Genomic DNA, 12,503 nt, shown 5'->3' on the forward strand with positions numbered 1-12,503 from the left:
GTTCTCGTCCTCGACACTTCCTGACTGCTGTTAACCTTCTGAACCTCCGGCTTCCTGACCTGCACCTCGTCCAAGACTACGATTCCTGGTCCTGAGACTTGGTTAAGTACACCTGGCCTCCCCTAACCCTGTTCCTTCCTTGTTGTCCAGTTCCGCATAGGGTCCAATTTACCTTTGTTTTGGCCTGCTATCCGTAACACTCTGCACTCAACGACGGCTCGCCCGCCCGAGAGCCCACCTGCTTTCTGCTGTGAGCACTGGACCCTGGTGTGGTTATCTTGCCGGCAAACAATCTTAATGAAAAATCCTGGTGACCATAAATATATGTAAAAGAAATGGCTGTTTGTGAACAAATCACACAGCATGTGACAGTGTGCCGACTTCCAGCCTCAACACACCAGCGGCATAAAGGCACTGCTCTCGTAAGAGGTGGGGCAGCTGTAAGTCCTTTCTGCGTTGTGATCAAGTGTTTCATGCAGTAGTACACAGTCTGAATCAGTGGTTCTCTCACCAGAATCCTAACCCAGCAGAAAAAAGGGCCGAACAATGGTTTGCTCTTCAGATGTACACTAATTCAGTGAATGTGTTTGAGCCATAAATCGGTATAGAAAAGAACTATCAAGGCAAAAGTGTGAATTTGTTGTAATTTTGGAAAGGCTGAATGAGGCTTTTCATGATTTCACACCTGGAATGTCCTGATGTACAAACCATGATCAACGCAGTAGAGACCACAGGAGAAGAAATAGGGTGTTCCTAGGGTTAGGGTTCAAATTTCTAGAAAAGCTTGAACAAAAAGAAGATGAACTTTTTCTTTAAATGGGCCAAGTTAATCAAGTTTCAATGTCTTTAAGGACACAACTGGAAAAGTTTGATAAAGTGTTTTGTGGTAGTAGCACAAAGACTTATACAGTACCCAATGGCACTAACGGGAAATAGTCAAAGAAGTAAAAAATGTCCAGGGTGTGTGTAACTGTGTGTGTCCTGTGATGGACTGGTGTCCTGTCCAGGGTGTGTGTGTGTGTCCTGTGATGGACTGGTGTCCTGTCCAGGGTGTGTGTGTGTGTCCTGTGATGGACTGGTGTCCTGTCCAGAGTGTGTGTGTCCTGTGATGGACTGGCGTCCTGTCAAGGGTGTGTGTGTGTCCTGTGATGGACTGGTGTCATGTCCAGGGTGTGTGAGTGTGTGTGTCTGTGTGTGTCCTGTGATGGACTGGCGTCCTGTCCAGGGTGTGTGTGTGTGTCCTGCGATGGACTGTTGTACCCTGCTTTTTGCCTGTTGTTTGCTGGGATAGACTCCAGCTCCCCTGTGAGCCTGGACTGGAAGAAGTAGTTAGGAAATGGGAGGATGGATGAACAATTCATGTTGTTGTGACTGGTGTTTGGACGTCTGTCTGCGATGGTGGTATCCTGCTGGGGCTGGACAAGGGGACACAGCACCTGGTGTCCCTGATAACACAAGGACTGCGGGACGCGGGGGACACTCTCATCTGGGGGAGAGGATCCCTGCGGATCTCAGAGGGAGGATGAAGCACGGTGCCGCCGAGTGGGGATCTCCGCGGCGAGGGGCGCTGGGAGGGACTGTGGGCCCCTGAGCTCCGGCTCCGCAGGTCCAGAGCCGGGACAGGGAAACGACAACGACAACAGCAAGGGGTCGGCCTGGAGGGACTCTTTCACTGCGCAAATCCAGCCCCATCCTCCACTTGCACGGATTGACAACGGACAAGCACCTCACTCGGAAAGTTTTAATTTGTTGACAGTTTGATTATTAATGATCTATTGAGATCATTAATAACTGTAAAACTAATGGTTACGAATAGAGTTTCTCTTACCACACACACGAATTCTTACCAGGCTTAAGCGAGTGTTTTATGAAAGGTGATGAATAGCCTTTTATAAAATCCCATTTGGAACCTCTTATCTTCCGTTTCAGGGCAGTTCAGTTTGTCATATGCACAAGGGCATTGAATTGTTTGTGGATCCCCAGAGTACCCATGAAAAATATTTTTCAGCCGATAACGTTATCTTCCTCACCCTTTCCTCTGTTCAGCTCTGCCTCAGCCCTGTGATTCCTTCCTAGCACATTCAACAAGCCAGATAATCATTTTTCATTCACAGTGACGAGCTGGAGACCCAGCTTATACAGCATAGCATCTACTGGAGCAATTCCTGAGCGCCCCTAGCTACTCACAGCAACGACAGCCAAGGTTCAGGGACCCTAACCTCCGCATTTCTGCCACACACATTTTGCAGTTGCATTTTCACCGTAGTTTGATATTTCACCGAAACAGGTTTGTAAAAGACGACTGTAACAGCGCGGCCCGGCGGACAGGCAAGGGGCCGCGCTCCCGACGCGCGGCCCCGACGGCCGGGCACGGGCACGGGCACGGGCACGGGCCGTCCCGAGCGCGCCCCCCCCACGCCATTGGCGCCTGCGCAGTGGCGCGCGAGCTCGAGCTTGTGCCTCTCCGGCTGTTTGAACAGGAAGGCGGACATGTTTGTCAGAGAGGCAGGGAAAGTCGGGCACTTTTTGCAGTTCGAAAAATAACAACGACTCTCGGGAGCCGGATCGCCCTTTCTCGGAAGCCTCGGGATCCAGCATGCCGGCCCTGGCGACACCCCTGGGCCGCGGAGCTTGAGCGCTGTTCGGCGAGGTGACCCCCGGAGCGACATGTTTCATCGGGGCCGTGTTGTAAAACCGAGCACGGTTTTCAGGGGCTGAAGTTTTTTTTTTACTACTTTTTTTTTTCCTCTCTCTCCTTCCCCCCCCCTCCCCACCGCACCCCCCACCCACCAAGTCAGTTCTACTTTTGCAGCTGTCAGACACGCTCGGATTTAAAAAAGCAAACAAGCAAGGCAGAAAACAACAGCAAAAGAAAAAAGTTCTCGCTGCCTCCAGGGCCCCTCCGACCCAGCTGTGCCAGGCCGTGAGTGCGGTATCTTGTGTGAATCATGCTAACTGCCTCTTCTCATCCTGCTGCGGCTCTCGCTGTTTCTGGGGGGAGTGGGAGCGAAATGACCGTGCTCCGCGTCTGGAGGCTGTAGCCCTGAGGGCGAAACTCGGGGACCAGAGAGAGCGAAGGATCCGTTGCTGCGTGTTTTGATTTTATTTCATTTTATTATTTAAAAAAAAAGAAGTGAAGTTGTCAGCCCAGCTCGGCTGCGGGAGGGCAGCAGGAGAAGCGGACCGGCTCAGACAGTTTTCTCTCTTAAGATGTGGCTTTGGACCCGCCGGGCACTGGCTGAAGGTTTCTCCGACTGTGAGCGGCTGGCTCGCCTCTTGAAGCGGGTCTGACCGGCTGCGGACCCGACCCGACCCGGCCCGACCCCAGGGAGGCAGGCTTTGCACGCCGTGCCCCAGAGGACAAGGGAGAGAGAGAGAGAAATAAAAAACCCCAGAACTGACAGCAAAAATGTCCGCTGGAGAGAGCTTGGAGGCTCGGTTTGAAAAGATCGATGCCATGCTCAAGGATCCCAAATCGGAAGTTAATACCGATTGCTTGCTGGTGAGTGTCCGGGATGTGTGTGTGTGTGTGTCTTGTCTGTGTTGGGGTTTTCCCCCCTCTCTCTCTCGTTTCAAATGATACTGCAAAAAAAGTAGTAATAATAATAATGAATTGCACGGGTGTGTTCGGTTCTGTTTAGTGATCGCATTTTAATGAGCTCGCTGCCCAGTTGCCGGGGGGGTTGGGGTTGGGGGTTAGACATTAAAAACTCGACTGTGCGGAGTTAAAACCACGTAGCTCCTCCGTGTCACGCAATGGTGTGTGCGACTGAACAGCACTGGCGTTTTCTTCTCTGACATAACTTCTGTGTTATGCGTTTCTGGTGTTCACAGTCCTGCTCGCCGCTGAGACCCGATGTCTGGTGCTCGCCTGGAAATGTGCTTTTTTTTTACTGTTGTTGCACGACTTAGACACTTCAGAAGCGTCGGCTAACGTAGTCATTCACACTCCCACACAGGGGGAAAAAAAACCCCTCTCTCTCTCTCAGAGCATTTTAACCTACAAGCAAGCTGTGTGCAGTTCCTGTTGTCGGACTGAGATTCCCTAAGCTGGTGATAAATCGTCAATCGGAAATTATTTAAATAAAGAGAACCCCCCCCCCCAAAAAAAAAACACCCCAGCACACTGCCATGCGTAGGCGAGACCGTGTTTTGCCAGCCTGTTGCTCCTGTCACACGGACACCGTGGGCAGCTCACACTCACAGGGACGTGTCCAGCCGGGCCCTGCACGGCCACTCGGACCACGGGGACACGGGTGGCGGTGATCCAGTGGGCCCGGATACCGCTTTGCCCGTTACAGCATAGTTCAGTGCTGCTGCCTTGCGGGGTGACCGTCACCACCCGAGGCCCCGGCGCAGAGCCGCCCCCGGCTGCAGTGGCTGGGCAGGGTGGCCGAGTCGGTGCTCCTTCCTGTACGACAGCTGAACCGCCGTTAAGTACGTGGTGGTGTTGTTTTTTTTGCAGTTACAGTTGAGCCGGGTCGTAACTTTGTTTGCTGCTCAATGCTTGTTTGACGGTAGCTGTCAAACGAGCCAGCGACTCACGAGTTAAGGGGGAACTTCTGTTGCTTGGAAAGTGATTTTTTTTAGGGGCCTGTTCAATATTAGGGTAGGGATAATTGTCATGAGCCAGTGGGCTGTTTTTTTCCCATTTTTCCTCACACCAGGGCCAGTTTTCCCAGAAGCCAGTTAACCCACAAGTGTGTTTCTGGACTGTGGGAGGAAACCCACACAAACACGGGGAGAACATGCAGACTCCACACAGACAGCACCCCGGGAACAGAACCCAGGGCCCCAGCCCTGCGAGTCCGCAGTGCTGGCCACCGGGCTGCCCGATTTCTGGTCCACTCATTGAGAACATTCCGGCCTGTTCTGTCCTCCGCTCAGTGAGGTGGGACTGATGGGAAGATTCTCAGTGCCTCTTTTCCCCTTTGTCCTGCCTAAGTTCCAGTGTCTGTAATAACGATGCACTTCTTAGACAGACTCTTCAAGCTTCCAGCGATATACTCATGGAAAATGGCATTTAAGCTGCACGTTGAGGGTGTGTGTCAGGTTTCATTAACAGATTCGTCTGGAAAGTTCCAGGATTGCCTGTCTGATCTCCCCCTTTTTTTTTCCATCCTCGGTTTGGCCTAAAACATTCCAAAATCCTAATTCGCACGAGGGCAGTCCATGAGTTCTGAGAGCCCCGGCTAGTCGAATTCCTGGCGCTCACTCCTGAGTGAATCGGGGTTCGTCTTGCCGAAGGTGCGCGTGTGTGCGCGAGAGGCGTCATTCATGGGAGAAGCCTTGCTCCAGAAGGAAAATCTCAGCGTCGGCTCCTACAAGAGCTGTCGGAGATGGTGTGAGCCGCCGAGCCCCGAGATGCAGAAGCAGAGCTGGGTGCGAGATTGTCGACATGGCTCGTATGGCTAGGAAGTCAACAGAAACAGGATCTTTCTCATCCGCTCGGTCGGAGGTCCTGCAAATAACACTCGGCTGTGGAGGAGGATGGCGCTGGGGCAGCGAGTCCACTCTTCAGTTTTTGTGGCGATTGAGTTCAAGCGGAACAGTCGACGCAGGTCCCCCCTTGTTGCATGTCAGCGTGCCAGCGTAATTATCGCGACACACGTACCCCAGCAGCATCAGCAGCTCTCCAGGGCTGAGGGCCTGTTGGGGGGCCCGCTGGCACCCCGATTAATCCCACACAGCGTTTTGTTATGCCATAAGTCATATCTGGTATTTGTTGTCTGAAAGCATTCCAGGATTCTGAATGTGTTGATTGCAGTGTACTGTTCGCATGACTTGATTTCATCTTTTAAAAGAGAGATCGTGATGATGTATGCAGGCAGGATGTAAAGGTGACCTAATTTTGGGGGTGATCTTGGATTCTTGTCAGTTCTTCTCAGTTGACCAGTCGTATGTAGAAGCTTCCTGTTGGCCAGTCATTACCTTGTATTACTGTGTGTTATGTCTTCCCTGTAAGAAGCAAAAGGTGGCTTATAATCAGTCCTCAGATGTGAAGTTATTCTGTCTGTTACTCTTGGTGGCATTGGTACTTGTGTAACAAGCACCTGTGCACTCAGAGGGAGAAACAAGGGGTTTTGCTCAGTTTAGGGGTGCCTGAGATATTTGCTCACACTTTCCTGGGTAGTGTTCGCTCACTGCAGGAGATGCTGCCAAAAACCAATCCAGAGCTTCAACAAAGGGCTTGAATGCAAAGACTAGGGCTCTCTAATGAATCGGTGGTGTATTTCGTGGCCTCTTTCCTTGTTTTATTCAGAAACAGCTGAAGGAGAAGCTCAAACATGTCTGCTTTTTTAAAAAGGGGGCTTTTCAGGGTCTCTGTAAGGCTCTTACATCCTGCCTTTCAGTATAAACCTCTGAATCTTCAAGGTAGAGGGATTTTTGCAGAATTCTGTCTGATTTTGCGAGAGGCGTGACGTGCCCTTTCCAATGGTTATACATGTAGGAATGAAACGCCATCCCTTCAGTACTCCTTTCAGAGGGCAGTTCTGAAATCACAAAGAAACTGTCAGTATTTGATTGAAAGCCGCCAGCATCTTCATCTGATCTTCAAGTGTGTCGTGAAGGGTCCCACACTGACTCCTTTGGGTGGCGTAGTAAGGGTTTAAGAATGGTTACAATGGGAGGAGGCCGTTCAGTCCATCCTCCTCATCTGGCTGTTGGTATGTTAATCCAAGCACCTCCTCGAAACTACCTGAACGCTCCCGGTGACACTGCATGCTCCGTGTGGACGGGTGATTAGTTCCATACCCCTGTGACCCCTGAACAGAAGTGGGTTGTTCCTCTGCTGGTTTTATTCGGTGCTGAAGAGTCTGGGTGTGTAATGTGGCATCGTGTCCTCCTTCCTTCACTCGGATCGGGCAGTTTTCCACACGTGTGCCGTCAGCATCCTCGCAGGGCTGTTCCGGATGACTTTGCACTGAAAGAAAAAGAGAACAGCTTGTCTTCCAGCTTCCTCCCTCCGTTTCTGCTGAATCGACAGAAGTCGGACAGAAAACACGAACCTTGCTGGTTGCAGTTTTTAAGTGTGGAGCTTTTCTTTACATTTTAACGAACTCTCAAGCGCTCACAGTGCAGTCCTTGCAGATTTTATAGGTGCTGTAGTTTCAGACGGAGATCCGGTATGTGAAGTTTAGGGAGTTGCTCTGAAGTGACGGGGAGAGGTGTCCCTGGTGTGGAATCCGGACCTGCTGTCCAGACGCTGTCTCTGCCTGCCCTTCACTGTCACGTCCTGCACTGAAGCGTGAGCACTTGCATTCTGCCGGAGGAGGAATGCCTGATATAGTGACATGCCAGCAGCCCTGCCATTAGACACAGAAAGCTCTTCCCTTGAGGGGGTTAGAGATGGTCCCTCTGCATTCCAAGGCTCTGTTGCACTAGCTAGCACTTAGCAATCCTGGGAGAACAATCTGTATTCGGAATCTACAAAGGAAAGTTGACAACGGTCTTAATTTCTCTTAATTCAATTCTTTTAATTTCTCTTGAACTTCATTTTGAGCTTGTCAGTTTACTGCCAGTCCCAGCCTCCCTCTTACGCTGAGTTGTGGTGGTTTAGCTTTGGAAGATGTCAAGCTGTGCACCAAAACACTGACCGGTCTTTGACTCCTCAAGATGTTTAACACGTGCAATTGCTGCCACAAAATGTCATGGAGGGGGGGTCATTCTGGACTTGAGTGTTGAGCAGGTCACTTGCATTGTTACAGCAGTGAACATGTGGCAGGAGAGTTCATGGTTTTGAGAGAAGTCTTGCATAGCCTTCAGTTTAGTTATCTGAAAGCTGCATGTTGCGGAAGAAGGCATGGGGTGGCAGGCAGGATTGAGAGCACTGACCTGCTCTCCCCCTCTCTCTTCGCTGGGCCATGAAGAGAGGAACAGTTAACGCAGCCAGGATGTCTCTGGGAGCAGGGAGAAAGTCTCAGCACTTGGTGAAGCCACTGAAACATGCAGATGCTCAAAGCTGAAATTATCTATGGCCCTGGAGCTGTGAGGTGGCTGCCAGGCCTCGGAGCCGTGGAGCTGTTTTTTAGACTGCACAGTGTGTGATAATGACCGTATGACTGTAAAGATAAGTTCGGAGGTTTTGTATGTGTTAATGTCGGCCCTTGCCCTTTGGGGGGAAAAAAGGAATCAGTCATTTTCTTTTATATCCACCTGTTCCGGCGTTCCTGCTCCTAAGCAGGGCAGACGCCCACCTGTCACCCACTTCCTGTGATTCACAGTTCTCTAGCTATGCAAATTTTGCTGCACTAAATGTGATGTTATAGCTCACGGGCTTGAACAGATCTCATTACACACATCCAGTGGGAATGACGCTTGTTAGTTGTATGACAAGGAGGTATAAATGGCCGACCTGCCCCACGAGACTGATCGAGCCAAGTCGACGGGCGAGCGCTAGTCCCTGTTTTCCCCCAAGAGACCGTCCGGACTGGGCGCTGGGAGATTCCTTCACCCGAGCTCCTTCCCGCTGGGAGAGAAGCCTCGTCTTCAGCAGCCCCGTCCGGATGTTGCCCGCTCCCGTTTCTCCTCGGATCTCCAGCCGGCTCTTCCCCACGCCGCCCACCTCGCAGTCGGCAGGCGTGAGTGACCCCCGTGGTCGCGGGTGGACCTTTAGAGGATGTTGTGTGGCGAGTTGTGCTCGGCAGCTTCTGGAATCCCGGCGTTATACTGGCAAAAGAGACAGCCAGGCCTGAGCCGCTGAAGTGGGCGGCTTTGCCGGTAGCAGTGCTTCAGAGCCCCGCAGTTTCCTTTTGAATCCCAAATTTAACCCCAGACTTTTGAAAGTCAATTTTGAAACATTGCAATGAGCTGTGCACTATGAGATGGAGGTGGCCACTTCTGAATTGAGTCGATTCTTGACCGTACGATGGCAGAGTTAATGAGAATACAAGAAAAGGCGTGAATCATTTCAATAATGAGGGTATTTTTGAAGGCTGAAATCGGGGTTAGGCTGTCTTTGATCCCAGCAAGGCCTGAAAGGCCTTGTCTCAGGCGCAGCCCTGCTTACGTTGTGAGGGGAGGGGGGGTGGAGCTGTGATCTACAGGGAGGAAGCTGGCGAGGGCTTGAATGAGCTGAACCTGCTCAGAAGTCCATTGTGCGTGGAGAAGGGGTGCGGGTGGCGTTTGTTTAAAAGTGCGTCCGGTTAGTTCTCCCGGGATCTGAGAGTTTGTGCCCTCGATGGGGGGGCGGGTCGCGGTGAGCGAGGGAATGTGTGAGCAGTTTCCCTGGGCCTCCGGAGTGAGCCGCAGCAGTTCATGAAGGAGGTATTGAGCCGCCTACAGTGGCTTTTAAAGCTGCCGGGCTTGGTAAAGGAGCAGATTGTTCTGCTTTCCAGTGCGGATGTGTGCCGCCTGCCTCTAGCAAGCTGTCGGGCTCGGGCGGCTTCTGGTGACTTTCGGCAGGGAACAGAAGAGCGGACTCCAGCGAAGACAAACCGATTAAGACTCTTAAACGATGATTAATGCCTCTCGCAGACGGCCTACAGCAGAGCGCCTGAGCAGTCGGTTTTCATTCGCCGCGGATCAATGAATGGAGCTCTTTGCTTATCTCCCCACCCCCCTCTCCCGCCTCGCCTACAGGTTTATAAAATTCCACCCGAATCAAATAGCGGCTTGTTTGTGAGCAGCTCGGCGCCCCGTTGGTCCGGCCCGCGTTTCTAACGGCGCTCAGCGCAGGAGCGCTGCGGTCAGGCTTCCGCGGGACTCGCTGCTCAGAGAGGCTGCGGCCAGGGAGAAGGGAGCTCTTGTTCTTCCTTTTTTCTGTACAATCCTACTGCAAACACCTTAAGTCCCCAAATAAGGACATGCTTTCAGAGTAGAATTGTTTTCTGAATTATGTAGTGGTAACGATGGTTATATATCCTAGGGTTCTGTGCCAGTTTGTCTTCTTCCTGACTTTTGACTATGTGGCCATTTCTGACTGGCAGAGATGGTGTTGTGTGCTCTACAGCACTAGAGCAGAACATTGTAGTTGTACCGTTGGCCTGAGGACGTTCGGATTCGGATAATTAGGTAAGCTGTAATGGTAATGAACTTTGCCTGTTTTATTTCAGTCTCACACCCCTTACTTCAAATAATGACACGCCGCCTCCACGTGTCTTTTATTTTACAGGCCGGTTGTAAAACAGATGGGAGATGTAGTAATAGAGGCAAATCGAAAAGGTTTTTTTTTCCCCACAACCTGTGCTGCTGGAGCTAAAAATGAAAGTTGCATTCTCAGAGCTCGTGAAGATGGAGCATTAAGGCCTGAGATGTCCTCATGAGTGCGCTGGCAGCAGTGGGGAGCAGTGGTCAGGGTTCTGGACTCATAACTGGAAGCCTGCAGTTTCGATACACAGCTGTGGTGCCTTTGAACAAGGTGCTTTACCCAGATTGCTCCAGTTGAATGCTCAGCTGTACAGGAGGGTGCAGATGTAAGTCGCTCTGGATAAAAGTGTCAAGCAGATAAATAAGCAATAACAATGTGTGTCACTGCTTGTTCAGTGTGCCACATTGTGTGCCACTCTTGTGTGCTGAAACCTTCCCCACTGGCATAACTTTGGAGTTTGGTACTTGCATTATTAGGCCTCCAAGCCAGTAGGGTTAGAAGCTTATCGTTGTAGTAAAGATTATTAGATTTTGAGATTTTAAAACCAGTATAAAAGATATTAGGATAATTATTTGTTAAGCCACAGAGAACACCAAAACCAGTGTATTTGTTCTAAAAAATCATAAATATGGCACCATGTTGTTACACAAGTTACTTTTCAGAACTTTGCAAATAACAAGCAGTAAATAATAATAATAATAATAATAATAAACTTTATTTTATATAGCGCCTTTAAAGGTGGCTTCTCAAAGCGCTTTACAGGATGACAATAACAATAAATAAGAAGACTACAACAATAAATAAGAAGATTTCACAAGATAGGACACAATTATAATTACAACAATACAACAATAACAATAGAGGAGACCGTGGAAGGTGGTATTAAGAAGAGCAGAGGGGTGAAGAATGGAACCAGTTAAGTAAAGGCTTTTCTGGAGAAGAAGGTTTTGAGTCTGGATTTGAAGGAGTTTAGAGAAGGTGACTCTCTTATATCCTTGGGCAAAGAGTTCCAGAGCTTGGGGGCATAGCAGGAGAAGGCCCTGTCGCCCATACAATGTCGACGGGCTTGGGGGACAGTAAGGAGGGCAGAATTTGAAGAGCGGAGGTTGCGAGGTGGGGAGTAGGGCGATAAAAGTTCAGACAGGTATTGAGGTGCCAAGCCATGTAAAGTCTTATAGGTGAGCATGAGGATTTTAAAGTCTATGCGGAATTTGACCGGAAGCCAGTGCAAGGACTCCAGGATAAGAGTAATGTGAACACTTGCACTAGACCTGGTCAGGATTCTGGCTGCTGAATTTTGGACATACTGCAGCTTGTTCAGAGTAGATTTAGATACCCCAGGGAGTAGAGCATTGCAGTAGTCAATTCGAGAGAATACAAATATGTTGATCAGCTTTTCAGCCACAGTTAATGGTAGCATAGGGCGTAGTCTTGCGATATTTCTAAGGTGAAAAAAAGATGTTTTGACAGTATGCTGTACATGTGGGTCGAATGTTAAGCCAGAATCGAATATAACCCCAAGGTTTTTCAATTTTGATTGAAGCTCAAGTACAGAGCCATCTACAGATAGGGTTACAGGACTGGCTTTACGAAGTTGATGGGGGGTACCAATAAGCATGACTTCAGTCTTGTCACAGTTAAGATGAAGGAAGTTTTAAATCATCCAAATTTTTATGTCAGAGATGCAATTAGATAGAATAGAGACAGCCACATCAGTGTCGGGTTTGGTATGGATGTATATTTGAGTATCGTCAGCGTAAAAATGAAAGCTGAGGCCATGTGATCTTAAAAGCTGACCAAGTGCTGTGGTCATTTCTGCAGTTGGTTTTCTTCTCATGCAGAAAGCATTTTTTGCTCAGACAGGAGATCTAGGAATTGGTTTACTGGCTGCTCTCGTGAAGACCGTGCATGTGGCTGGATAGAGCCTGCTTATGCTAAAGCTCTCATTTAATGTTTTGCTCTTTCACCTTCAAGGAGAAGAGTGACGTTCTGACAAATTATGAAATATAAAATTAGAAAAACATTAACATTAAAAACAGTTAACTCTTGGTTTTCAGCTACAACTTGTGTTTTCCCAGTTAAATTTGCATCATTCATATTAGCTTCATTTAAAGAAAATTTTCTTTCTTCCTTTGTACAATTACTAGTAGTTTATGTTTGGCTACCAATGTGAACAATATTCTTGTCAGACACTCAGACACTTCGACATTCAAGCCGGCATACGTGTGAGCTCTCAAGCAGTCAACCACAAGAAAAAAAACATGTTGCTTCCTGTTCACACACTGAGGGGACAGCTGAAACAGTGAAAATGAAATTCAAAATCAGCGTATAAACATCACAGTGCCTTTCAGGGATTCACCAACTAACAATCCACCAGACTTCCAGACTCTGATCAAAACGCTTGACATTAGGA

At 49.4% G+C, this 12,503-nt stretch overlaps 1 protein-coding gene across 3 annotated transcripts in view; it reads left to right on the plus strand.

Moving 5' to 3' along the window:
• Positions 1-2,451: 2,451 nt before the first annotated feature.
• Positions 2,452-12,503, plus strand: part of rock1 (Rho-associated, coiled-coil containing protein kinase 1) — a 65,552-nt gene continuing 55,500 nt past the window's right edge. For all 3 annotated transcript variants that reach the window (XR_015940692.1, XM_088642053.1, XM_088642054.1), the window contains exon 1: positions 2,452-3,502. Coding sequence is in view for 2 of the 3 variants with exons in the window: in XM_088642053.1 (XP_088498179.1) it covers positions 3,410-3,502 (93 nt within the window). In the remaining variant the exon portion in view is untranslated. The remainder of the gene's footprint in view (positions 3,503-12,503) is intronic.

This window comes from Lepisosteus platostomus, chromosome 8, assembly GCF_059453375.1.
Source record: "Lepisosteus platostomus isolate fLepPlt1 chromosome 8, fLepPlt1.hap1, whole genome shotgun sequence".
NCBI lineage: Eukaryota > Metazoa > Chordata > Actinopteri > Semionotiformes > Lepisosteidae > Lepisosteus > Lepisosteus platostomus.